The sequence below is a fragment of the Mytilus galloprovincialis genome, chromosome 6, assembly GCF_965363235.1.
Source record: "Mytilus galloprovincialis chromosome 6, xbMytGall1.hap1.1, whole genome shotgun sequence".
Classification (NCBI taxonomy): Eukaryota; Metazoa; Mollusca; class Bivalvia; order Mytilida; family Mytilidae; genus Mytilus; species Mytilus galloprovincialis.
In genome coordinates, this window is record NC_134843.1 from 64,810,708 (window position 1) to 64,837,455 (window position 26,748).

The 26,748-nt window shown below is 31.7% G+C and overlaps 1 protein-coding gene across 1 annotated transcript; it reads right to left on the reverse strand.

Annotated features, from left to right (window-relative positions):
- Nucleotides 1-1,329: 1,329 nt before the first annotated feature.
- LOC143080113 (hemocyte protein-glutamine gamma-glutamyltransferase-like) lies at nucleotides 1,330-26,641 on the reverse strand. Its single transcript, XM_076255796.1, has 11 exons — nucleotides 26,537-26,641; nucleotides 25,177-25,351; nucleotides 23,345-23,483; nucleotides 22,702-22,805; nucleotides 18,289-18,451; nucleotides 17,746-17,859; nucleotides 10,319-10,400; nucleotides 9,540-9,741; nucleotides 7,824-7,984; nucleotides 6,727-6,863; nucleotides 1,330-2,920 (listed from the first exon to the last, which is right to left on the reverse strand). The coding sequence occupies exons 1-11, from the start codon at nucleotides 26,615-26,617 to the stop codon at nucleotides 2,779-2,781; spliced, it is 1,500 nt and encodes a 499-aa protein (XP_076111911.1). The 5' UTR covers nucleotides 26,618-26,641; the 3' UTR covers nucleotides 1,330-2,778.
- Between the last annotated feature and the right edge of the window lie 107 nt (nucleotides 26,642-26,748).

Here is a 26,748-nt window from a genome sequence, read left to right on the forward strand (position 1 = left end):
ATTGAAAATATCCAGACAACATCTTTCAAACATCTGGACAAAAATATTCTTCTTATGTCTAGGATATGTTTTATGGATGTCCATCAAATGTTTTTATATACAGTCTGTCAACCATGTACCATTTTAATAAAAAGTTTATGATTTAATATGAAATGTTTTAGTATGAGAGATTATAAGTTCTCTCTTAAAATTCAGACGTTTCACAACTATCAATTGGAGAGCAATAAATTCTCTCGTGACAAACATCTCATAATTTCAATTACAATGAGTAAAATGAAACTATATTCAAATTGTATTTGTTGTTTTGGGCTGGTTTTAACTATTTTTTATTTGTGCATAAAAATATTTAATCATTTAGGTAAATACATTTAAATGACTACACAGATTTGAAAATGTTAGATAAAGAGAATGAAGAGCACATCTGTTTTTTGTTAGAACGTTGGAATAATATAAAACATAAATTTTCAATTATGTGGTATAAAGGGGGAGATAAGTACCTAACACGTTGGCATATTGTTGGCACAATGTTGGCTTATATTTCTTTATTGGCAAGAAATATCAATGATATTTTTTTTATAAACACTGTTTTAAAAACTTTGAATTTTCTAGTTCTAGGCACAGATTATCGTAGTCCTATTTGGTATGACTTTATCATTTGATTTTTTACTGAGTCCTCAATGCTCTTCAAACACAATCGTTATTCGCTAGATAATTTTTCTTTTGACTTGATTGGAATTTTCATCCAAGTTAGATTAGATTTGTTAAAACTTTTCTATCAAAAATGAGAAGACATTCATGTTAATCTGATTAAAAAATTATATAAAAAATATTTCCTTTTTCATATCAAACATGGGCTTCACACAAATATCACTTACAAGCATTAGAAAAACATTTGTCGTACATCTTACAAATATCAATTAGAAATATTATGTAAAAATGTTTATAAAATATTTCTTTTTTCATATCAAACATGTGCTTCACTCAAATATCACTAACAAACATTTGGAAAACATTTCTATCATACATCTTACAAATATCTATTAAATATATTATCTTAAAACGATTATGAAACAGTCTTTAACTAATATTTTCTAAATAAAATCGTGTATTTACTTCAATAGCAAAAATATGTATTTTACATCAATATTCTATTACAGCCACAGTGGCTATGTTTCGTGACGTACAAGGAAATAAATTACAAAATTTATACTAGATACTCTGAAACTCATTCAGCCCAAGTTTGGCTCAAAAAAATTCAGCAGTTTCAAAAAAACAGAAGATTTTTTAAAAGAGAGGCAAGAAAACTAGATGAACAACGTGTGAAAAATGTTTTGAAAGGCCAAAAACTACTTAAGAGGTCAATTGACAATTTTGGTCATTGAAATTGTTCGTAGATCGTACTTTGCTGAACAATTTGCTGTTAACAATATACCTTTATCTTCAAGAAAATTCAAGATAATCACCAAATACTGCAAAATTCCGTTAAAATTACCAATTCAGTGGCAGCAACTTAACAACGGGTTGTTTGGTTCGTCTGAAAATTTCAGGGGAGATAAATTTTGACATATTGAACATTTTTACCGCGTGTCAGATTTGCTCTAAATGCTTTAAAAAGTTTTTGAGATATAAGCCAAAAACTGCATTTGTCCCTATGTTCTATTTTTAGCCATGGCAGCCATATGTCTTGATGGATCAAAAACATCGGATACAATTAATTAACTAGATACCTTAAGGGCATGCGATACAGTTACAGGGGAGGTAATGACGTTGCTAATGTAAAATGTTATTTTCGCGGCGTTAAACTGTGACATATCGGGAAAAGATGCATTTTTCGACTGATTGTTATCATTCAAACTGATTTAATTTGAAAACGAGTGCATGGACCCTTATTTTTTAAAACGACATTTTGTTTCATTTTGCAGGGAGATTATGTGGACCAAATTTAATAAAACTGTAAATAGTATTTTTTTTTTTTAATTTGAATAAATCTACAGTAAAAAATGACGTTTATTTCTGAATTCATGACCATTTGATAAATATGACTTATTTCTGATTGAAACATGCATAATTTTTTATGATACTTATAAAATACAGAAATTACAAATTATTTAACAAAACCAATTTGTGTTCATCTTTAAAACAAAAAAAGTTATGGCTTAATTTCGAAAGGAAAAATACGGCCACAAATCCGAATTTTGAGCAAATATACACAATTTCGACCTCATCTAACTCAAAAAGTAGCACATGGTGGTATATTTTTTTATTACATATTTGATTTAGTCAGGCAAAAACTAGCCTCTATGGAAATTTTCATCAAACTGTAAATACTGGATCAAAACTGTATCGTATGCCCTTAAGTAACATTCAGTCAGAGTTAAGAAGTATTAGGCCCAGTAGTTTCAGAGGAGAATATGTTTAAATGTATCACATGATGAACAAATTGTGTACAATTGTTTTTAAAGGGCAATACCTCCTTAAGGGGTCAATTGACAATTTTGGTAATATAAAACTTTTTTGTAGATCTTACTTTGCTGCACATTACTGCCATTTACAGATACCATAAGGAGCATTCAGTTTAAGTTTGGAGGTATTTGGCCCAGTAATTGCAGAGAAGAAATTCATGAAATAGTTTACGTCGACGACGGACACCAAGAGATGACGTAAGCTCACATAGGGCCCTTCGGGCCCGGTGAGCTTAAAAAGGATAAATTCAATATCATTTAAGCATTTCTAAGATATGTCTAAAAAGAATAAAGTGTAGTAAACAAAGATAATCACTTAAGTGCTAATAGTAATTTCACAATATCCTTCCACCATTGATAATTCTTTTGAATTAAACACGACGACTAGCTCCTTTAATCCAGCCTTACGTGGAAGGAACTCAATGGTTGTCATGAACGTCTGTTTGCTGGCTACAATGCTGAAATGGGAAGTTAGTATAAATTTAACAACTGTTACCCGACTTTTAAATTTATTGTAAATCTATTATATGAAATGTACTTCACAATTAAAATAGAAAATGAACCTTCATTTTACATAACATTATATGCTTGGATGTCTTAAATAAAATGATTGCTGTTACCTCATTTAGACCATTTTATTATCTTGCTTGTTTAACACTGTTCGTCACAAACTACACCAGTTTTTTTGGCAACGAAAATGATTAGATATAGCGTGTTAAATAACGACAGAAAATCCCTACACAGTTGACAAAACTGTTAGCAAAAGAACAACAAGTGCTTTATCGTTTGAGTTGCATTGCAGTCTTAAACACATAACAACGCCTACAAAAATGTAATTCATCCTAAGCAACTGAATTAAATAAATCAAAAAAAAAAAGCAACAGTTTTCTATTTCTTGATTTGGATATTTTAGTTTTACATAGGAAGCTATATACTATATTGTTCGACGAAAGAGCGTTACTATTTTGTTTTTTGTTTCTTTTTTCTTTCTTGGCAGATTATTTTCTCTACATTGTCTTTACTTTCCAAAGCGTTTGCTGTTCTTTTCAGTTACTAACACTTATGGTTTATGTCAATACTTATGTTATGGCAATGCACTGATTCCTGCCTTTTCAGACTTCATATAATTTCTTCACTCTAAATACGTTGGCGGTGTACTGATTTATATTTCAGTCTAGGAGAACATGGTCCATCTTTTAGTTGAAACTAGCTTTCAGTATCTGCTGCGTGGAGTACTCTTTTAGATCGGTGCTATACTTTAAACGTGTGTATTTTGTCTTTGTGTTATTTGAATTGATGCTTATATTCATCAAGTGTGTAAATTGTTACTGTAAATTCAGAAATTATTGCGTGCATTTATTATTGCGATTTTAATTTTTGCGATATTTAGAAAAATCCTGTTTAATTCATATAAAAAATTTCAAAATACGAGTTTAAATTATTGCGATTATTACTCTGTCGCATTTTTCGCAATAATAACTAGAGGCTCTAAAGAGCCTGTGTCGCTCACCTTGGTCGATGTGAATATTAAACAAAGGAAGCAGATGGATTCATGACAAAATTGTGTTTTGGTGATGGTGATGTGTTTATACATCTTACTTTACTAAACAGTCTTGCTGCTTACAAATATCTCTATCTATAATGAACCTGGCCCAGTAGTTTCAGTGGAAAATGTTAATAAAAATTTTCAAATTTTATGAAAATTGTTAAAAAATAGACTATAAAGGACAATTACTCCTTAGGGGGTCAATTGACCATTTCAGTCATGCTGATTTATTTGTAAATCTTACTTTGCTGAACATTATTGCTGTTTACAGTTTATCTCTATCTATAATAATATTCAAGATAATAACCAAAAACAGCAAAATTTCCTTAAAATTACAAATTCAGGGGCAGCAACCCAACAACGGGTTGTCTAATTAATCTGAAAATTTCAGGGCAGATAGATCTTAACCTGGTTAACAATTTTACTCCGTGTCAGATTTGCTCTAATTGCTTTGGTTTTTGGGTTATAAGGCAAAAACCGCATTTTCTCCTAAGTCTATTTTAGCCATGGCGGCCATCTTGGTTGGTTGGCCGGGTAATCGGACAAATTTTTTAAACTACATACCCTAATGATGATTGTGGCCAAGTTTGGTTTAATTTGGTCCAGTAGTTTCAGAGGAGAAGATTTTTGTAAAAGTGAACGACGACGGACGACGACAGACGACGGACGCAAAGTGATGGGACAAGCTCACTTAGCCCTTCGAGCCAGGTGAGCTAAAAACATCGCAATAATTATTTATGTAATCCTACATGTTGACCCCTTAAAACAGTAACTGAACTTAAACAATTGACAAAAAAGGGTACAGACTGTAAACATCAGTTGAAGGTTAATCACATGTATTGCTACATTTACATGAAGACACAGTATAATATGCGTATTATGCTTTTTCCGTGCGCTAGGACTACTTTATATAATTACCATGAATACCTTCACATGTGTGTTTGGTTTTTAAAATGGATATAGACAATGAAATTAAGTACATTCTTAATGCAAAAAACGAAGAAAGTGATGTCGTAATTAGTGATTGTGTTGTTTCAAACTTTGGATTAAAATCAAATGGGTATTCAGATATATTCGATTTCAATGCGGACAACGAAGAGGATATAGGTAAAGCAGCTCATAATGGCAATTTTATATATATATATATTCTTAAATGTAGTTCTCTCCTATTACTTCCTTATTTCTTCTGGGGTTTTATTTCTTATTAGGAGAATGAGAAAGAAGACAGGTTCACGTTGAAAAAAAGTTTAACCATATCGAGTGCATCGCAGTCGATTTTATTTCAAATATAACACTATAAAATGTAACGAATGAGCACAAAAAGATACCAATTCTTTTTTAAATTCTTTTATTGTTCATCGGTATTTTTCCAATAAATGTTATTTCAATGAATTTTAACAGAATTATTATCCAAATAATATATCTTTTATTTATTAAAATGAATTAATATTATAGTTATACTCTCTGAATCAATCGCCATGAAATGTCCAGAGATCAATGAATCAACCAAATCACTTACTATACATGAAAACAAATGTATATTCACAATTCTCCCGTATGACAGTATGACGCAGCCTCCTTTCCTTCCTAGTTCACCAAAATTTATCTCGACTCGGTGACTCTTGCAAAAGACGGTTATTGTTTATTCAAACGGTACCACCTGAAGATCCCCTTATTTCTGTTTTTATATGCAAGGTCGTGTCGTTCTTTTGTTCTTTTATTCACGTATTGTTGTCCCTTGAGATTTTTTTCATGTTACCGAAACGTAATTTTTACTCGGTTTCCCTTTGCAACTAGCGCTTTCGTTTTTTCTTTCAAAACAAAGCATTGTCGGAAACTGTTTGGAAAATAAATTGGAAAGAAACAAATGTTACTCGTATTCTAATGTTATATACTAGTCAACAAAAGAAACGATACAAGACTTTTTTTCAAATTTAAGCTAAAGTTTTCCGTTTATAGGACCAATTTAGAAGGTAGTAATACTTAATCATTATGGAAATATAAATCCGTTTAAAAAAATATTTTTTTGCTTTCCTGATGTTTTTTGACGATTTTTTTTGTTTTTTACAAAATTTACATAAGGCCACACCAATTGGATCCCTTGTTCGACGGACCCGCCCGCACCTATTTTTTTTCAAAACAGAATTTTTTTATTTTTTTTTATATTCCCGCATCCGGAATTGTAATCATGTTCATTTCCCGCACCGTTTTGTTTTTGTAAATATTATAAAAAGATATCAACATTTTTTAAAAATCATACAGTTTCTTCGTTTATTTGTTTACCAAAGTTCGGCCCCACGAGAAATCATTAAAATGTATACATTATCAACTGATTTACCATAGACAGTATGTGTAAAGTGATATTCAAAGAGCGGTCACAATCTTAAAACTAATCCAAAATGTTCCAAATTTACTGTGTGTTGTTTTCATATCCAAAGCATTGATTTGAGACAAAAATAAAAAAAATTTTTTTCCATTTTTTGAGATTTCAAAAAAACACTTTTTTTTCCCAAAAATTTGAAAAAACAATATTTCAACCCATTATTTACAACATGAAACACAACTTGATTAGCATATTGAATGTTTAAAAATATTGTTTAACGAACAATTGACTGTACAACTTTATTTTTACAAAGCTCAATATGTCTGAAACAAATTTAATATGTGCATATATAAACCAACTAGTAAATTAAATGCAATGTACTTAATAAATCATACCTTTGTTTAAGTACATTAGGTTCCTGTAGCCCTGGACCCTCCACCGTTAACGTACAATGTGTCAGAGTACATGGTAATGGATTTTTAAAGGAAACTTTTGCTTTGATTAGTTGTCTAATCTTTCCGGTAGCTGGTGCCTGGTAAACAACATATTTTAAAATGTTAATACCTTGCCATTTACAAAAGATAAATAGTTAGGCATGGTACTTTGTAGTTGAAGTATAAATAATTTCCCACACATTAAGGGGTTACAGAAGACCTAAAGGAGTTCAGCTGAACGTTTCAATCATATACTATAAGTATTATGAAATCAACCTTCTAAATGATCAAAATGAATGTTTGTCAAACTACTATATAATCCAATGAAAACATTTCTGTAATTGTGGGGTTCCAATTTCTTGATTTTTTAGTATTTTTGTAAACAGGCCAAAGTTTATATCTTAACAAAATTTTATGAAAATCAAACGGGCCAAATCTATTTTAGTCAAAGTGTTGGGTACCCACTCTTATATAATTAATTATGTAATTTTTATTAGTTTTAGTCATGTAAATAAGGAAACAGTAGTATACCGCTGTTCAAAACTCATAAATCCATGGACAAAAAACAAAATCGGGATAACAAACTAAAACCGAGGGAAACGCATTAAATATAAGAGGAGAACAACGACATAACACTAAAATGTAACACACATAGACAAAATCCCACGAGAATAATATATATAACATCAAAACCAAATACATGAATTTGGGATAGACAAGTATGTCCAGAAGGACGATAGTAATGGCCATCTGATATGACTGATGAAAGAAAGACTTACTTCTACCGACAAGATTGTTATAAAAGACTAGTACTACCAGTGGAAAAATTACAAATAGTACATGCTGGTTAACAATGTGCGATTCATGTGCTCATGGTTACAGTTTAATAAGGCTGTGCTTTAATTGCATGTTTACAACTCCTGTTTCAGACAAGAATTAGCCCAACCACTATTGAAATGAAGATTGTGCCAAAGAAAAACTAATGTATAAAGACGGTTTCATATTTAATATCATTTAAATGTACAAACTACGTATAATTTGAAGAAAATCTTTTATACCTTGATTTTAATGTCAGGTTTGAGTAGACGAAATGTATCTTGATGAACGTATGTATGTTTGGTCTCTAAAACTCTACACATGCATGACATTTTCATATGACACTGTTCTACTAGTTGAGGGAAGTATTCATCAAATGTAACCTTGACACTGATCACTTTATCTATATACAGAAAACATTTTAACTAAAATTAGCTTCAAACGTGCAATATTTACAAAATTGTTACATGTTTTTTACAATTCTTCAAGTTGTTTTGGCTGATTGAGAATAAGTAGATACATGTAACGACAACCCATAAAAACTATTAACGGCAAAGGAATTATTATTGACAAAAGAAACGCAAATATTGTTGAAATTAATGAACAAATACGAAACCGATATCAATAATGAAAATTATGAAAATGGGAAACCGATAAAACAAAACAAAAACGGACGATTTACAAGTAGTTCATTTATTAAGAATCTGAATATTTGTATATTGAAAAATATAGCCATTTATCATATAATTAGCATTGATATGATAGCTTTTGCATAAGTGTAATGAGCGGAAGTACACAAGCCATAATTTCACACCCCGGCTGATAACCCATATCAGCCCGGGCTGATAACCCATATCAGGGGCGTCTCGTGCAAAAACCCATAACAGTGCTTCTCGTGCAAATTACTTCCGGTGTTTCCGGTATCGATTGTTTTTTTTTCCATTGTGACGTCAGATATTTTTTATGACGACGGCAAAATTTACGGGAACTTTTGTGGGGATAGCTTAATAAGTACTTGCTAACAAATGCCATTGACAAGAATAATTTTATAGTACAACAAACATGGAGTAATAATGATCATAAAACTCTTCCAAATTTCCGATGTTACAAAATGCCTCTATAGGAAATGTTACCACACATATATATGGAGGTAGTGATGCTGTTGTTGGACAATTATAGTATACATGTATTTGATTCATAATTTAACTTCTTTATAAAGTTTTTGACTGTTTTAGTTATTGCATTTGTTTATTTGCCTTACATGAAACTATTGTCGGAAGTATATGATAAAGCAATTAATACATGGCCTTTTCCATATCAGCCTGGGTATCATCCCTCGACCCATATCAGCACCTCGACTCCGTCTCGGGCTGATACCCAGGCTGATATGGAAAAGGTCATGTATTAATCTCTATACATCAAATTCCCCTGTATCGCTCTTTCTTACAAAACTGAACGATCTCATTGAGAGAGAGAAGAAACAATGTTAATTGATAGAGCTGCTTATAGCATGGCTACCGCGGACAGGTTAACTCGTAACATGTAATTCATAATTTGTATTAAACATGTTAAATGTACATTTTAATTTTTGTGATGGGTATTTATAAACGTTATCGTAATTGAGAAATATTGTTATATTTCCTATTTTGCAAATTCGGAATTGTACGACATTATTACAGAACAGAGATAGAAAAAAAAATTACTATACAATATTTTTTGTTTCAAAGTATTGCAAAGAGCAAGACGATACCTAAAAGGTTATGACTTTTACATATCAAGGAATGACATTTGACACGTACTATTAATGAAAGGATTAAAACAAACAAAATAATCAAACAATGATATAGGAAACTATATATATGAAATATTGCTTGAAAAATTGTGGTTGGATACAAAATCAAGCCTAATTGTAATATGCAGGATATAATTATTTATCTCCAAGAAAAACAAACACTTACCTGATTTTGTCCGAACCTTTTCTTCTTTAACCTGTACAGTCTTGATCGCATTTGCTGTAATTCCAGTATAGTGTATGCTGCTCGTGCTGATACAACCGGAAATAGTGCGTTCTTCATCACTTATATTCTTTATTTTCAATAAGATTTCAAAATCATTTCCGTAAGGAACTGTCTCTTTGTCGACCAGCTCAAATTCTACGTCCTGTTTCTACAAATTTAATTTAAAAATAATTATTGCAGGTTTCTTACACTTGTGGCTTAACAGGTTTTGCTTTTTTCTCAAAGTTTTTACAGCAACAATTTTCATCACCTGTACGTCAAAACGTGTTATTCTTCGTATGAAAACAGGTTATGCATCATGATGCGTAGCATGGAAGATGTTTAAACTTTCCAAGCGACTATTCTCACTCCATTCAAAGGTCTTGCGATTCTAATTTTTATCTTTCTAATGTTTGTCTGTTTACAAAAAATGTACATATCGAATTCATAATACTATAATAGTATTGTCCTTAACTGAAATTATTAGGTTAGAACAAGAAAATATGTTATCAATACACTTAAGTAATCAGTTAAACATGTTAAATTAAATAGTATTCATGAAATGGAAATAGCATAGAGGTGCATTGTTAACAGTCATCAGCAAATAAACCGCTCCACCAAAATATTTTCTTCTTCCAGGTTACGAATCAGACTCTGCAATTGAGTGTCAGTGGATCATATACAAAGAAGGAGGAAGGGGACTGTTTTTTTTTTAAATAATAATAATTAAAGACATTTACCGATTGTTTGCCTTCATTATACAGTCCTTTCTTTGTTGAGTTCTGATTTGCCTGTAAGACAGCTGTTCTTTCTTCATTAGATCATATAATCAATGAAAAGTCGATGAAAGAAGATTATTGTAGTAATCAGTCTATACCGTTCCAATTATTAGTACTAGTAGTACCATCTTTATTACTAGTACATTTTTTATTACAATGTCCTACAAGTTAAAAGAAATGAATCTGCTAAAATACAGAACGGGAATACACCGTAGAAATTGATTAAAACATGGTTAAGAAGCCAACAGGAAGCATTGATATGTACACTAAGCAAAATCATGAAATTATGTGTTAGTGGCAAATTTTTCGTGTTTATTCAGGAGAAAGCTACCTTTACATGTAAATGAGGAAAAACCACTGGATGTGTACTGAGTGTTATTTAAGCATAGGAACCTTGGCTAATTCGGTTAAAATTTGACTTTGAACTAGCTTTAAGTAACTGCGAGTAATCCTAGATCGGTACTTGTGTCTTTTGTCGTTTAAATTGTTAGTTGTTTTTGTACCGATCTGACAAGGCAAACTCTTAACTTCAACAGATTTTTACAATCTGTTATATTTTACATGTGATGTTCGTCATTGTCCTAGACTAGGTTAAGACCTCAGCATTCGCAAACATGCTCTACTTCTCCACATTGTTTATCCAAAGCCAAGGTATTGTTGTTGGTTGCTGTCTGTTATTATTGATCTGCATTTAATATAATTAGCTTAATAGGATTTAAAATCTAAATTTTAAATCAGTTATCGGTAGTGCTCATACCACTGTCCGTCGTTATACTACTTCGTCAAGTTATAGTATTTGGTTTCTAGTTGGATTATCGATCTTTGCAAGTGATTGATTTACCCATAATCCTCCTTTTGACGTCGACATTTAGGAAAAACAGACGCATTTTTAGCCATAGATTTATCTTCTAAAAAATCGACACCAATCTGACACATAAGTTGTTAAAAACCTTAATTTTTTAAAAACTGTTTCAAATAATTTTTATCAAGGATTTAATTGTCGTTTATTTTGACTCGATGGATACAATTGTTGAAGGGTCATGGCAAAATTATGATTCTTAGCAGACGGCATGGTCAGGTTTTGTCGTCATTCCGAGAAGAAAATAGATTACTTTTTCATCGAATTATTTCTAAATTCTATTTCCGATATGCAATTTTGACAATTTGAATTTAGTTTAAATTTAGAGCAAACTTCTAAATCTAAATTTAGCAATATTTTTGGTTGATTAGAGACGCACGTTAAAATATTAAGATGGCTGGATTATTGATTACTAAATAAAAAATAGTGTTTGTTTTACGATGGATAGGCCATTTGCAAATCTTATATTCATTTTTTCCCTCGTGCTTTGAGACACGATCGGCCACAGCAGAATAAGCAGATGTAATGGGTTTTTTTTAACGTTTTTTCGTTGTTTTTGTTTGTTTCTTTTGCATTGTTTTAATTCTTACATAATTTATCATAGCATGTCTTTTTCAGTTTAAACTGCTTATGGTATCTGGTAGGAAGAGGCGACAATGTGGTCTACATCGGCTAGGAAAACTTTTTTGCGTTCAAACATTGATTGAGATTCCGGTGTCAACAGATCTATAGAGGGTCTAGTAGCAACAACTTTACACAGTTCAGAGGTTATGTCTATGACGATGGCTCCGGTATTCACGACCGATAATTCTACTTCAGCTAATGATAATCAGGTAATTTTTCAGTTTTTCAAAACTCATCTCCGTGTAGTATTAAGGACAATGATGAGCTTGAAAGAATTGTCGATAAGTTAAAACATTTCAGGAGAATATGTTGATCTGACCTTACCACTAGTTTATTCACAGGCCTCTTGTGGGGATAATTAGAAAGTAGTTATTTCACATGAACTTTTGATACCCCGGAAAGGAGGGGGGGGTTCTCCCTATATTTTTGTATGTACGATTGTGACGCAAAAACAGGGTCCCTTATTTTCATGTCTTGCTGATAAGAACAGGGTTGTTTTTTTATGCCCTGCTGTCGGGAACAGGTTTATTTTTAAACAATCGATTTAAAAAGGACAGATTAGATACTGGATATTGACACAAGTATGTTTTTGCTTACTTAATAAACTGTTTGGTGACAGGTTTTATATTTCTGAACTAGTCTAGAAAATATAGGTCTCTGTCCAGAACAAGGTATACAGTTTCCGAGTGTGTCTAGAACAGGGTATACATTTTCGAATTCTAAGCATGTCTAGATCGAACAAGTGATTTTTTTGTCAATTTTTTTTTTCTGGTTAGAGTAGGGTATGATTTGGAAAGTGCTGTCGGCACAGTTATACCCGAAAAGATAGACAGTTACTTCCCCCTCCCCCAGAATATACACAGATAGGTACATTGTGTAACTGGACAGATGCGTTTTTTAGTCAATAATTTAGTATATTTTGTACTACTGCTCACTCGACTGTTTTTCAAGATTTACTCAAGTACATGCATAGTATACGGCTAGGCGCTAAGCGGTGCGCACTAGGATGGAAGTCGTACGATGAACAATATTGTCTCAGAATGTCACAGGATCCAGCTGGTTCCTGGGCTTTCGTTGACCCTGACTTATGGCTGCTCAATATGTATCCTCCGTCTAGTATTGGTATTGGCAATAAGTATGGGGTGCTTAAAATGTTACGCATTCAATTAACAAAGTTCATGCGTGAATCAATCAGGTGCTTATACTCATTCTTGTTTAAGATGCTTTGATCAGCACCCACTTATGATTCAGTGCCCCAGACAAGACTGTTGACCTGAAGGCAGGCAAATGTAAGATTGAAGCAAATTAGACCTCAGTTTAGACCGAGATTTAAGGCTCGTGTATGCAACTCGTTGCAGTATCCCATCAATACGAACTCGTATACTGGGCAAAATATGAAGTGAATTTTTAGCAAATACAATTACAATTGATCTTAAAGAGATATCAAATTGAGAATGTTTGTGACATTTATCTTATGTTTAATTTTGTATAGAATTTGGATTGTATTGATTTCGAATCCAAACTGATGTATCATCTATTGGATAAAGGGTGGACTCCATTAAACACAACTGAATTAAAAGAATGCAACTTGGGGGTTATACAAAAGTGTAGATTCCTAGCTCCGGCTGAGGGGTTTACTTTTGGCTTAAGGTTATCATATGAACTACCGCAAATAAATTTAATGTCTTAAGCACGGAAATTCGTATTATGTGAAAATCAATCAAGAGCTGGGATCGGATACTTTTAATCTTATTAAATTGTTAAATGTTAATTTGATCCTCTCAATTTAGCAACAATTTTTTTTTTTATTATTTATTAAGAATATATTAAAATCAAGCACTATATTTGATAATTAACAGCAAATATCAAAACAAAGTTAGTAAGGATGTTGATTCGTCCTCTAGTATTGTTATTAAAGAGTAAATATATTCAGATTCGAGCGTTGTATATTCCAGGCTCAAGTAATGCAGGTGCAGATTCTCTGTCTCCTTTTCGGGTGATCCGTTCGCGTTCATTGGGACCGGAAGCATTTATTATACCAGACATTCCTAATATGAACTTTCATATGGTCATTTCGAAACTGGAATAGGCTTTCAAATAAACAATTCGGTAGTGATAGTACAGAAAAGTTTACCCGGGCTTTAAATTTGTTAAACAGTTTCAGGAAAGATTTCGGTCTTGCCAAAGTATGGCTCCTTGCTGGACATTGTTGCTCTTACTGCATATATGTTAAATTAGGTTTGCTTATTCAACAATACGTACACATCGATCAGGCTTGTTCGGGCTTAGCATTTACAATAAGCTAAATGATTATGAAGACTTTACTAAAAATTAATAGTAAGCAATGGTTTTGAGCGTTCAAGGTTGCTTCAGAGGGACACTAGGCTGACTTTTTAAGAGAAATATTGCATCGTATTTTGTCAATATTATCAGGTATACGAAGTTCTGCATACAAAGCTAGGCTTTTCCAGGCGGTTTTTTACTGGCTTGACGTGGTATTTTATCATGGTTCGGGAGTTAACAGTTCAAAATATGAGCAATGTATGTTCTACATATCATGCTTTAAACAAGAATGATGTCAAAATTTACAAGAAATATGTAGAAATTCATTTGGTTTCATCTAAGACCGATCAGTTTGGTAGAAGGTTACCTATACACATTCCTGCGCACTTAGGCAATTTGTCCAGTGGCTTTTTTTGCTTTACTATTTGCCAGATAGACTTGTAGTAGGTGGACCGCTATTTTGTCTTTTGATGGTTAGTTAGTTTGACTAAATACCAATTTTCTGCAATACTCAAAATATCTATACATGCTTTAGGTATTAAATATTCTCGTTGTTCGTCGAACTCATTCAACATAGGTATGAACCTATAATGGTTTTCTTCTATAAATTGTGACTTGGATGGAGATTTGTCTCTTGGCACTCATACCACATCTTCGACTTCCTATATATATATGGAGATAGCATGTATCGTTGATGGATTATCCAATAAAAATATTTGGGTCGTTTGAAAGCGGGTGCATATTTGCGTTACATAATTATACGAATTCCCATTTAATTGTGTGTATGTTGCTGTTTCTCCTATAAGGGTTTGGATTGTTTGGTCGTCAATTATTAAGAATGTGTTTTTGGAAGCAAGACAACGACCGGGAAGAGCGAACATTTGATGGTAGGTTTGTTTTTACCGATGGATTAACTATCTCTAAGGTGAAGAATCGCATTGATATAATGCGAAGATTTGAAGATCCTCTCAGCTATATTATAGTGCACAGTGGGAAATGATATATATAAGATATCAAACTAGGTTACTTTCATTATTAGCTTGTTCAATTTATGTCAAGGTTATATATTGATTTGCCTGATACAACTTGATTTGGTCTCAAGTTTTATTGCCCAGACTGCAATGACGGACTTCAAACAATGGGAATTGTAATGTATGGACAAGTGCAGGCGTCTGTTAAACAGCTCCATTGTTGTCCACATGACAAAGCATGGATGTTACATTCGATATCCCTACATAAAAGCTAAACACGAGTCTCTAGCAGAAGATGGGGTGTATTTTACAAAGAGAAGAACATTTTTTTCTGAACTTAATACAGGGAGCCCTAGAAACAGTAATTTCTAGTAAGACGGGTAGCATTACTTTTCCAGACGACTATTCCATGCTTTGACTCGTTGTCAGTAACAAATGCCTATATATGATCTTAGTGAACAGTTAAACGAAACATCGGTGTTATTGGGCTGTTTTATAAATAATACAAATAGTTGCTTGTTAATTTACAATTTATTCCATATAATGGCATATTCATTTATCAGAAATTATTTTAATCAAATTTTGCTGGAAATGGCACAGCTATGCGCAGCTCCCCCCAATTTTATTGGCGGTTGACGGTTCTGTGAAAATTTTAACTGTAGGCTAAAATTGTCGCAGCACCGCCAATTTGGCAGATTTCGCTGCGCTTAGATAACATATTTGCAGTTTACAGACTTATTGTAATCGTATGATAGCATTAGCCTCTGATTTCCAGGGTTAATAGCTTATCTTGAACTTCCCCTTTTCATATATGGTCTGCCACCTCAAACATATTCGGCGATCATCATATAACATTTTCAAAGACACATATGCATTTTTATCAGTTAATTTTAGTTCAAAGATCTACATGTATCACAAATTGCATTTCATATAATAGTACATATATCATATCACAAATTGCATTTCATATAATAGTGCATATATCATATCACAAATTGTATTTCATATAATAGTACATATCATATCTGTTAATAAATGCTGTGGCCATTTCCTGCCAATAACAATCTTGTTATTTTTATGAGCATCTAAGATAATAGGATTTAAAATCTAAATTTTAAATCAGTTATCGGTAGTGCTCATACCACTGTCCGTCGTTATACTACTTCGTCAAGTAATAGTATTTGGTTTCTAGTTGGATTATCGATCTTTGCAAGTGATTGATTTACCCATAATCCTCCTTTTGACGTCGACATTTAGGAAAAACAGACGCATTTTTAGCCATAGATTTATCTTCTAAAACCCGCCCACCCTCCCTCAAATTAGTAGAATGCAATACCTACGGAAGATACTGCTGTTTTGTTTTGTTTGTTTATTTCAGAATTGTATTGTCTACATCGATTAAACCATCACTCAATGTGGAAAGATGTACAAAAGTTTTAATGACGAGACGGTCATTCAAGAAAAAAGACGAATCCTGGGCGAGGAGTGGACTTGCATGCATATAGAAATTGAATGGATAACTTGGAAAGAAATCTACATTCAAACATGTAAACTTTGCGTTGGTAGCGATAACTTCTGATATCCAGGGTTAGTCGCTTGATTTATGGCAGATTTCGCTGCGCTTAGATAACATATTTGCAGTTTACAGACTTATTGTAATCGTATGATAGCATTAGCCTCTGATTTCCAGGGTTAATAGCTTATCTTGAACTTCCCCTTTTCATATATGGTCTGCCACCTCAAACATATTCGGCGATCATCATATAACATTTTCAAAGACACATATGCATTTTTATCAGTTAATTTTAGTTCAAAGATCTACATGTATCACAAATTGCATTTCATATAATAGTACATATATCATATCACAAATTGCATTTCATATAATAGTGCATATATCATATCACAAATTGTATTTCATATAATAGTACATATCATATCTGTTAATAAATGCTGTGGCCATTTCCTGCCAATAACAATCTTGTTATTTTTATGAGCATCTAAGATAATTCAGGTCAGTTGTTTTCTCTGTTGTATTGTTTTCCTTTTAGTTACCAGTGCCCTTTATAGCTCATTATACATTATAGGTATTGCACATTGTTGAAAACCGTAAGATGACACGTAGTTGTTAAATCACTATACTTTGCGTCTTTTTTGTTTATAGTTGTATCATTGTCATGCTTATCCCGTCTACCTCATCTTTATATGTAAATAAATGAAGAATGTGTTCATGTGACACAGATGATGCCCCAACTTGCATATGACGTTATAAAGGGGCAAGAAGGTAAAAGTAATGCAACCCAAGTTCGAACTTAGTCTGAGTTTTGTGGTAATAAGCGTTGTGCATAAGTTTCATAAAATTTGGTTGATGCAAACTTAGGTTAGAGAACGGAACCTTAAAATTCCGCAACTTTTCCGTTTGTAAAGAGACATAGCTCCCGAATACGGACGGACGTTCAGACAGACAAGGGTAACACTTACTGCTCCCTTCGTTGCGGCGGAGGCATACACAATATGAACTGTTGTATTACATGTAAACAGTTGCAATGTTAGCTTACAAATGAGACACAGTTTTACTTGTTCACATGTACATAAGACAATTAACCACGCTAAATCAGCAAACCTGCATATACATTACATTTCTGTCTTTACCTTCTTCGTGTTTATACATTCGTGTTACGTCTTCTCTTTGTATGTCATAACAGAAATGTTCGATGCAGCCAGTTCGCCCTTTTGGAAGTTTGGTACTGATTCGCATTCCAACACTTTAAAGAAAAATCCATCAAAAATTTAAATACATATTAACAACAAATTCGCTCAATGTAAAATCTATTAGAAATCCATAATATAAACCAATATTTTCATTTTTTACTGAGTTTTTAATTTTTGGCAATGAATTTTCTATAGTTCAGAAGTTTTATATCATTTTTTTAAATTAATTAGAATTAAGTGAAAAAATAGGTTACAGCTATTCGTATTAATGGTCATCTTTCAAACGTCAATTAGTACATGAAAGTTCACAAATACTCATTAAACATATTGGAAAAGACCGAATAGGTATTAGTTAAAAATGTCGACATTGCTTTAGAAAATTAATTCTATTTGAAATTATAATTTTTAAAGACTTAAAATATTGTCCTCACAAATTAACTGTACACATTAAAGTATCTTTTCGTTTATTAATATTGTCTAACCTACGTTTATCCACACCAACAATAGTGGTTTCATTAACTTCATTTAATTCCCAATTAACCTTATCGGCATTAACTTCAGCAAAAACAAACGGTGTGTCATATGGCATGTTTACCTCACCACGTTTGATAGCCTCCAAGGAAGCAGGACCACAGCAATACACACCTAAAATCATTGCACAAAGCATACGTTAAAATAACAATTAATCGATGTACGGGGTAAACATTCAGTAGCAAACACTACAGGCATATTCAGTACAGATATATTACATGTTAAATAATAATGATACAAATATAAACCTGATGTGTGCTTGAACTACAACGTGAAGAGCCGGATTTTATAAATGGTAAAAAGTTCTTATTATATATGCATATCTATAAATACTTGAATTTGATAGGTTCTTTAGAATTCTTTTCCTTTATTAATCATGCGGCCGAAACGACTTTCGTAACCTATGTAAATGCTACGTCGAATAACTGTGATTTATTCATTTAATTCATCTTGACTGAGAGAACACAACAATATGTGCTGTAAGTGTGAGAAAAGACTTATTTTTAAACCCCTTCATGTATGTTTTTGCTATTTCCTTCAGTAAGAGAGGTTCATAATGAAGTCTTTCTTGTGGTTATCTCAGTCATTTTCAAGATATTTGAATATAATCTTCAATTCATTCGCTTGTATTTTATACAAAATGTTACTAGGTTGAGTGAATGAGGTATAAAAAAAGAAGATGTGGTATGATTGCCAATGAGACAACTCTTCACAAGAGACCAAATGTCACAGAAAATAACAACTATAGGTAACCGTACGGCCTTTAACAATGAGCAAAGCCCATACGGCATAGTCAGCTATAAAAGTCCCCGAAATAACAAATGTAAAACAATTCAAACGAGAAAACTAACAGCCTAATTTATGTACAAAAAAGGCCGAAAAAGAAATATGTAACACAGCAACAAACGACAACCACTGAATTACTGGCTCCTGACTTGGGACAGGCACAAACACACAGAATGTGGCGGGGTTAAACATGTTTGCGGGATCCAAACCCTTCCCCTAACCTGGGACAGTGGTGTAATGGTACAACATAAGAACGCACTATAAAAATCAATTGAAAAGGATTAACTCATCAGATGGATACAAATAGGAATACATCTAACAAAAACACAGAGTGAACGTGGCAGTGTACTTGTACATCTCAACAACAAAAAGAAACTAAGTACAGATCTGAGAGTACTCACAGTTACTGACAGCTATTTCAATAACTACTAATAAAAAAATCATGCATCTAAGACTAAATGATTAATCATTACACATCTTACATCCAATAGATTTAGTATAAGACGTCATAAACAGTCAGAAAAAGCATAACCTTGTGCAATGCCAAGATACAGACAGATCGTAAATCAATAAATGTGCATATATATATAATAATATTATTAATTCGTATATTTTAACTAATTTGATTCGTTCAGGGATAGTCACATGTTAAACTATATTTTCGAAGGTAGAGAGAAAACGGCGGATAGCAAAAAGCATATATATTGCACAGCAAAAAGCATATTGCACGGTTATTTTTAGAATATCTAAAAACTGATATACTTTGTGACGTCATGTAATGAATTTTATGATATTGTTAAAAGTTTTATAAAAAAATATCTATGATCGATTATTTGAAGAATAAAAATCTTCAAATATAGAAGATAAAAAAAAACTGTAAATGAAATAACAACATATATGTTGTTATCTATATGTTGTTATCGTCTAGGAGACAATATGATATCTTTAAAATTCTAACAAAATCAAATGACGATTTTGCTACAAATATGGTCAGAAATTTATAATATAACAATTATAGCCTATTTATGAGGTCAATACAGGATATATCGACCCAAAGAAGTACATGTATATCAACCTCGGACTTCGTCCTCAGTCAATATACTTCTTTCGGGTCAATATAATTATCCTTGTATCGACCCCATACAAAGGCTATAATTGTATAATAATATTTAGTTTTCTTTTAATTTACTAATAACCGAATCAATATCAATACCAATAAAAACAATATTCAAAGATCTAATTACAGTGTTGAATTAAGGTAACCTTTTAGGAGCTTGTCTCCATGAAAACCATACAAAAGTGTCCAGGAGTGAATTTTGCGGAATCTCTTTAAATTTGGTACACACAACACTTAGTCCATGCCAATATCACTTGCAAAATTCTTTGCTGAAATTTTATCGGATAGCCGACATTTGTAGCGCCATCTATTTTCACCATTTTTTTACGGGAAAATTGCCAAATTGAAGGTTTTTTTATGGATTTAATTCCAACAAATAATCAATTGATGATAAAAATATCTTTTGTCGAATGCATGTGATAAAGCATTATTAAGGAAATAAAAAAAATGTAAGTAATAAATATATATTTGTTTTTTTTTATAGTAGGGCCTCTTTTTATATAAAACAGGTGTTTAAGGAATTAGCTATTTTACCAAATTTAGGACCTGAAGAAATGCTCAAATATAAAAAAGGTGAAGTGTAATTAAAAGATGAATATATCAAAATGTACTACTATAATATCTTAAAAAAAATATAAAAAAATCCACCCACGGCAAACATTTAGAAATATATTTATTATATATCACTGTACGGCTATTTTTCATAGTATTTTTATAAAAAAATTCATGAAACAAAATCTTTTTCTTAACACAAAGCCACAAATCAGGGTGCAATTCTTGTCAAAATGAGTGATTTTATACTTCAACTGCTGTTTCTTATTAATTAAAAGCAAAATCATAGTGAAAACGATAATCAAAGTACTAAAAGCTCTCACGGAAAGCTCTATTTAACAAATAAAAAAAATTTGATTCAAAATCCAAATTCTCAAATTTGAAACTGCTAATTGCATGTTTTGTCTTTAACCTGTTTCCATGAGTATGCTTTTATAAGAACTTTTTATAATCATAATGAAATATAAGCACAGAAATGTGCTGGATCCGTATATTTATGCAAATGTAATGTTGTTGGAAATCTTACATGCTACTCATGAACATTCATTTGTATGTAATTATGTATGTTATTCAGTATTTTGATCCAGTAGTACCTGATACTGGTGCTGTCAAATTAGAAAAACACAAATCATATTAGTTAAAATGAAAAAAGTTTGGTTTCATGTGTAGGTCAGGTTTGAAAGGTGATGACAGAATAATTTGTTGTAAATTTTTAACAAAAAAAAAAACATCAGAATATTTTTTTCCAGTGTAAATTATACAAAATTTTAGCTTTTTTTGTTTTTATACAATAAGACACTGAATCCTTTACATTTCTTTTTAATAGCACATAATGACATTCAAATCATTATCATGATAATAGATTCATAGTTCATAAAATCATGGATACCAGCTGACTCGGCAAAAACTTATCAACTTTCAGTTTACAGCAAAAGTAGCCATATCATTGTCCTTGTACTATTCTGTGAATTGTCACTTCCATTCTGGCTTATAATTCTCATTGTATATTCACAAAAGCAAGATCAACACATCTAATATCTACCATGAATAGCATAATTCTTATTTTGGGTAGGTCCTCTCTATCATCACTTATTCACTTTTTTTCTTCAGAAACTAACTGTTTTGTGGTTGAGGTCTGATTTTTCTGACATAAAGTATGCATTGATTCTTTTAGTTTGTTAAGTTGTCAATCAGTTTCCTCTTTTACAAAGTATCCAACTTAGGCAACTATTGTAGATTATGTAATTCGGGGCTTCATTCAGACTATAGCTAATTACCATGATAATATAAAAATTGAATTTTTCCAGTTTCACAGATAAATGTACATGTATAAGTAGTTTAGGACTTGCAGTGTGAATCTTGATATCTGCTGACATTTTATTCAGTATCTTATGTAACTGCTAAGTTCAATATATCGACCATATCCACACATGAATATTTGCACTTTGAATCCTGAAAATTCAGTCTTGTCCTATCCTATTAAACATGTACTTTAATTTTATCCATTTGAAACATTTTGTACATGTTTTTTTCTCAAGTTTGAAATTTCTCCACAACTTCTATTATGATTTATGCAGATTAAGACATGAACAGAAAAAAACATTTGCGTCATGGTAAATAGCGTTGACTGCTGAATTTTCATTCATAGGCGGCTTGTTTTCTTGTACATTGTACATATGGGTTATACTGCACTAGCAATGAATAGCTTCAGAAGTACATGTAAGCTGTTGGTGTATGATCATTTTTAGATGACATTTTGGGTTTTTAATACATTGTGTTTTCTACTTTTATTTCAAAAATAAAGATTATGATAAATAAACAAAATTATATTGTATAATTTAAATACTTTATATAATTATATTTTTTTTTAGATAAACATGCTATTTAACAATACAAATAAAAGCATTACCGTCACTGGCTTCTTGTGGTGTGGCATCTATTGCCTGCCATCCCCCGTAACCAGGCGGTAAATCTGGTCTGGCCATCCAAACATCATTCCACACATGAAAATTCCTGTAGGTTACCCGAACGCATAATTAATAAAGCAATTTATTACATCAAGACATTTGCAAAATTATTTGAAAACTAAAATAGATTGAAGGCAAATTTATCAATTTATCAATTTATTTCACGAAAGGATGACTGCATACTACAAAAATGTACTACAAAAACAAGATTACGTATTTCAAAACAACTTGCCTGACCTAAGCAGTTTGGTAAGCAAAAATAGAATTGTACTCTTTTATAAATCACACTTTCACTTAAAATCCCTACATGAAGAAGATATTGCATTAAAAAGATAAGAAATATTTACTAATTTTGGTTTAATTCCATTCTATATGTTCAAAAAGTACCAAAGTTTCTTATGTGTTATGTCAAAGACTTTACGGTATGGGATTTTCCATTGTTGAAGGCCGTACGATTGCCTATTATTACATACATCCACTTCATTTGAACTTTGGTGGATAGTTGTCTTATAGGCAATCGTACCACATCTCCTATTTTTTTTTTACATATTCTGAAATAAATATCACTGCTTGATGATTTCCTACCATACTGAATCTTTGTTTAACTCTTCCATTGGTTCTCCTGATTCTGACCAAAAACTATCAATTGAAATCGATCCATCACAATCATGAGCAGATGCAAAATTTGTTACACTTCTGGCAGGAATTCCAAGAGCTCTACAGACTTCATAATAAATAAAATACATGTTAAAATGCTTGTTTTGAAATTAAAATGTGTTGAGTTTCTTTTCAAAATTTGTGATCACGTGTACCAAAATTGATTGATTTTAGATTTATCAGTATCAGAAACATATACTAGTAAGATATAGCACTAACCAGCTTATTTTAATATGAATGAATCTAATGTATTCTTATACGGGATGAGGAAAACGTTAAAAAAATATATTATAAAAGAAGTAGAGCCAGGAACCCCAATAAACGGCCCTTTTTTTTAAACTTCAATTATTAAAGTAAATCTAACGAGTATGCATAGCTAAATGTATGATGTCTAAAAGTATAAAATGAAAAGTGTATAAAAAAAAATTATTATATTTGCTTCATATTTATACATATACTAGCCTAAAATACGAATATTTTAATTTCGTCCATTTTTCTAGAAAATTTTCAATTTTTCCACCTTTTTTCATTATTTCGTATGTGGCACCACCCCTCGCCCAATGAATTTTTCAGTGAAAAGGAAAGAATATGGTATATAAAAAATATTTCGGAAAAAATTATGTAGGCGAAGGGTAGTGCCACCGTTAATTTTTTCAGAAAACTGTCTTAAATTTTGCAGAATTCTGCAAAAAAAATCAGAGTTTTACGGAATTCCCCTTCATTATGACGCCACAATGACGCAATTGGTGAACATATATTTTTTAACTGAAACACTTGGACATTTTAACATATGTTTTAATCAAGTTTTCACAACATTATCGCAGTGAACTTCTTTTTCAGATTTTTAGGACCAAAAATATGAGTTAGAGAACCATATAAAGAGTTAAAGATTTACATATATCTCATATAGGTTATCAGGTACCTTAAACCTTGTATTTGATATCTTATTAACTTTGAACTCGATGATATATCTAGACAGTAGATTGAGATAACTACTGCATGTCATACTTCTTCAAGTTTCTTTTTATAAGAAAAAAATATTCGGTAGTTTTTGTATATATTGGATTGCATAGTATATATCCTCAAACATACGTCAAGCTTATCCTGTAACACAATGGTAAAAGAGATAATACATGTACATGGTCTTATAGGTGTGCATTCTTTGTATATGTGCATATGTTCGTTTTGTTGAAAGCAGGACATTCACAGTAATCAGAGGAATGAACTTGCGAATGCAGTTAATACCGTCCTTGACAAATTGCGCTTGTTGCAACGTCAAATCATGTTAACGGACAACCTGGCAAGAAAATTTTATTGATCCGTTTTTTTTTTTAAATAACCGGCCGTAATCTTAATACAATTTGGAGTTCCAAATACAACTTTTGAAGTACTTTTTATTGGCATAGTTTTCGAAGCCGAAGAATAGTTTTCACGAAAGTAACTCTCTGTTTTAAGCCTTTAAAATTTTGTGAAGGCATGAAAGTTTACTTCGATAAGTAGCTCAATTTATTTGATAACTTGGGTTTTTGGAGCTTGCACTTAGTACAGAACGATAGTGCATACAACTGAATTATTTCAAGCTTCTCTTGTTTATTCTATTTTGAAGACATTTTTTATTTGTTGTAATTAAAAAAAAAGTTCTGATTCAATGAACAAACTTAAAAAACCAGTGCGCATCTTCTTAATAAACATTTTGTATTTAACGTTACCCACAATCCACCTTCAGCATGAGACACATAGATTTTTTAAAATACACTTACGCGTTGTCATTACTCCTGAGAATACCCAACATTGACCAAATCGTACAGGTTTTTTTGTCTTGTAATATTCGTTTAAGATAGCCACACTTCCAGCCCAGTGTAATGGTGATTTCCCGTCGTCATAGCTACCAGACCATTTACCGACTAAAACTCCTTCATCATCCTTCGAGTTAGTCTGAAATTTCATATTATAATATAATATATTAATTGTTAAAATTGTTAACCTGAGACCAGACTAATATTGAGTAAAGGATTAAAATAGGCTTAACATTTATCAAATTAAAATGGAAAACAAGGGGAACGTTTAGCACTAAACATAGTTTAAACCCAACACGCTTTGACATATCCTTCTTGATTAAGCAACTTAATTCTTAGAAGGATGTCTATGTTTACAAAAAACCGGTACATTTGTTGGTTCCACAAACAATTGTGTGTTGACCCTTAGATGGTCTCTGTTACTCACAACCTTTCACTTTTGGGGCGATCAAACACATGAACAAAAATTATAGGCACTTGTCCATGTTGTCTTTAATCTTTAAAACTGTAATTGCAGTGACCTTTTTAAAAGTCGTTTCTGAATGATAATTACTGTTGCATTGACGTAGATTTTAATTCAAAAAATTGTATACTACAAACAATAAAATGTTTACTGCCAGTTTCACTTACATCTACTTTTTGTTATTCCTACAAATGGAAAAGAGGAGTTTTTAGAATTAATCAGGCCGATGGTTTTGCTTTAAAATTGTTTCTATAGTTTAGGTCATGCTGTAGCTAAATATAACGTTCGGGTCTTGCTAATGGTTAAAACTGTAAAGTAACCTGTAGTTGTTAACATCCTCGTCATTTTGTTTTTGGTGTATTTATCATATCAATGACAATCAAACCACATCTCCTTTATATCATTCAAAGATAAGAAAGCAAAGTGCTATCATATGCATTATGTCTAAGTTAGATTGTATTATTTAAATAGAAACGGCCGGAGAAGCGACTTACCATAATTTATATATTATTAGTATTGGAACCAATATACATTTAACGTATTATAATGCATTTGAAAAAAAAGATGAAACATATTTTGCATTTGAATTATTTTCCCTGGTAGACGGCAGATAACCCAATTTGAACTGAACTGTGTTTTATCACTAACTTCATTTCAAATGCATTATAATCCGAACTCTACTTTAAGCATAACTATGTATAAGTTATGTCGCTTCTTTTGTATTTCTCTTTCAAGAACGTCATTACATTTCCTAAATACATTTTTGTTTTATTAGTAGATTACGACTCACACTTTTATTATATTTTTTCTATTACTTTTTAAAAAGTATAACAGCAAAGAATTATATCAAACACAACTTACTATTGCCGATAATTTTCTGGTAACCTTAACTGGATCTCCTCTTACAGTCCATGATAACTTGTAACGATCTAGAAGGCACATGGCACAGTCCAGGATATTTTCCTCAAACTGCAATGTGAGTGCAATTTATATAATTGGTAAAATATTGCATAAATCGATAGTCTATCCGTGTCAATTGTTATGTAATGTCTATCAAAACAAGTGCCTATCTA

Coding starts and splice junctions, on each gene's coding strand:
- LOC143080113 (XM_076255796.1), bottom strand. CDS start 26,617: ATGTGCCTTCTAGATCGTTACAAGTTATCATGGACTGTAAGAGGAGAT. Junction 18,452..22,701: donor ACCACAAGAAGCCAGTGACG/GTAATGCTTTTA, acceptor CAATGATTTTAG/GTGTGTATTGCTGTGGTCCT. Junction 7,985..9,539: donor AAAGGTTCGGACAAAATCAG/GTAAGTGTTTGT, acceptor TTCTGTATATAG/ATAAAGTGATCAGTGTCAAG.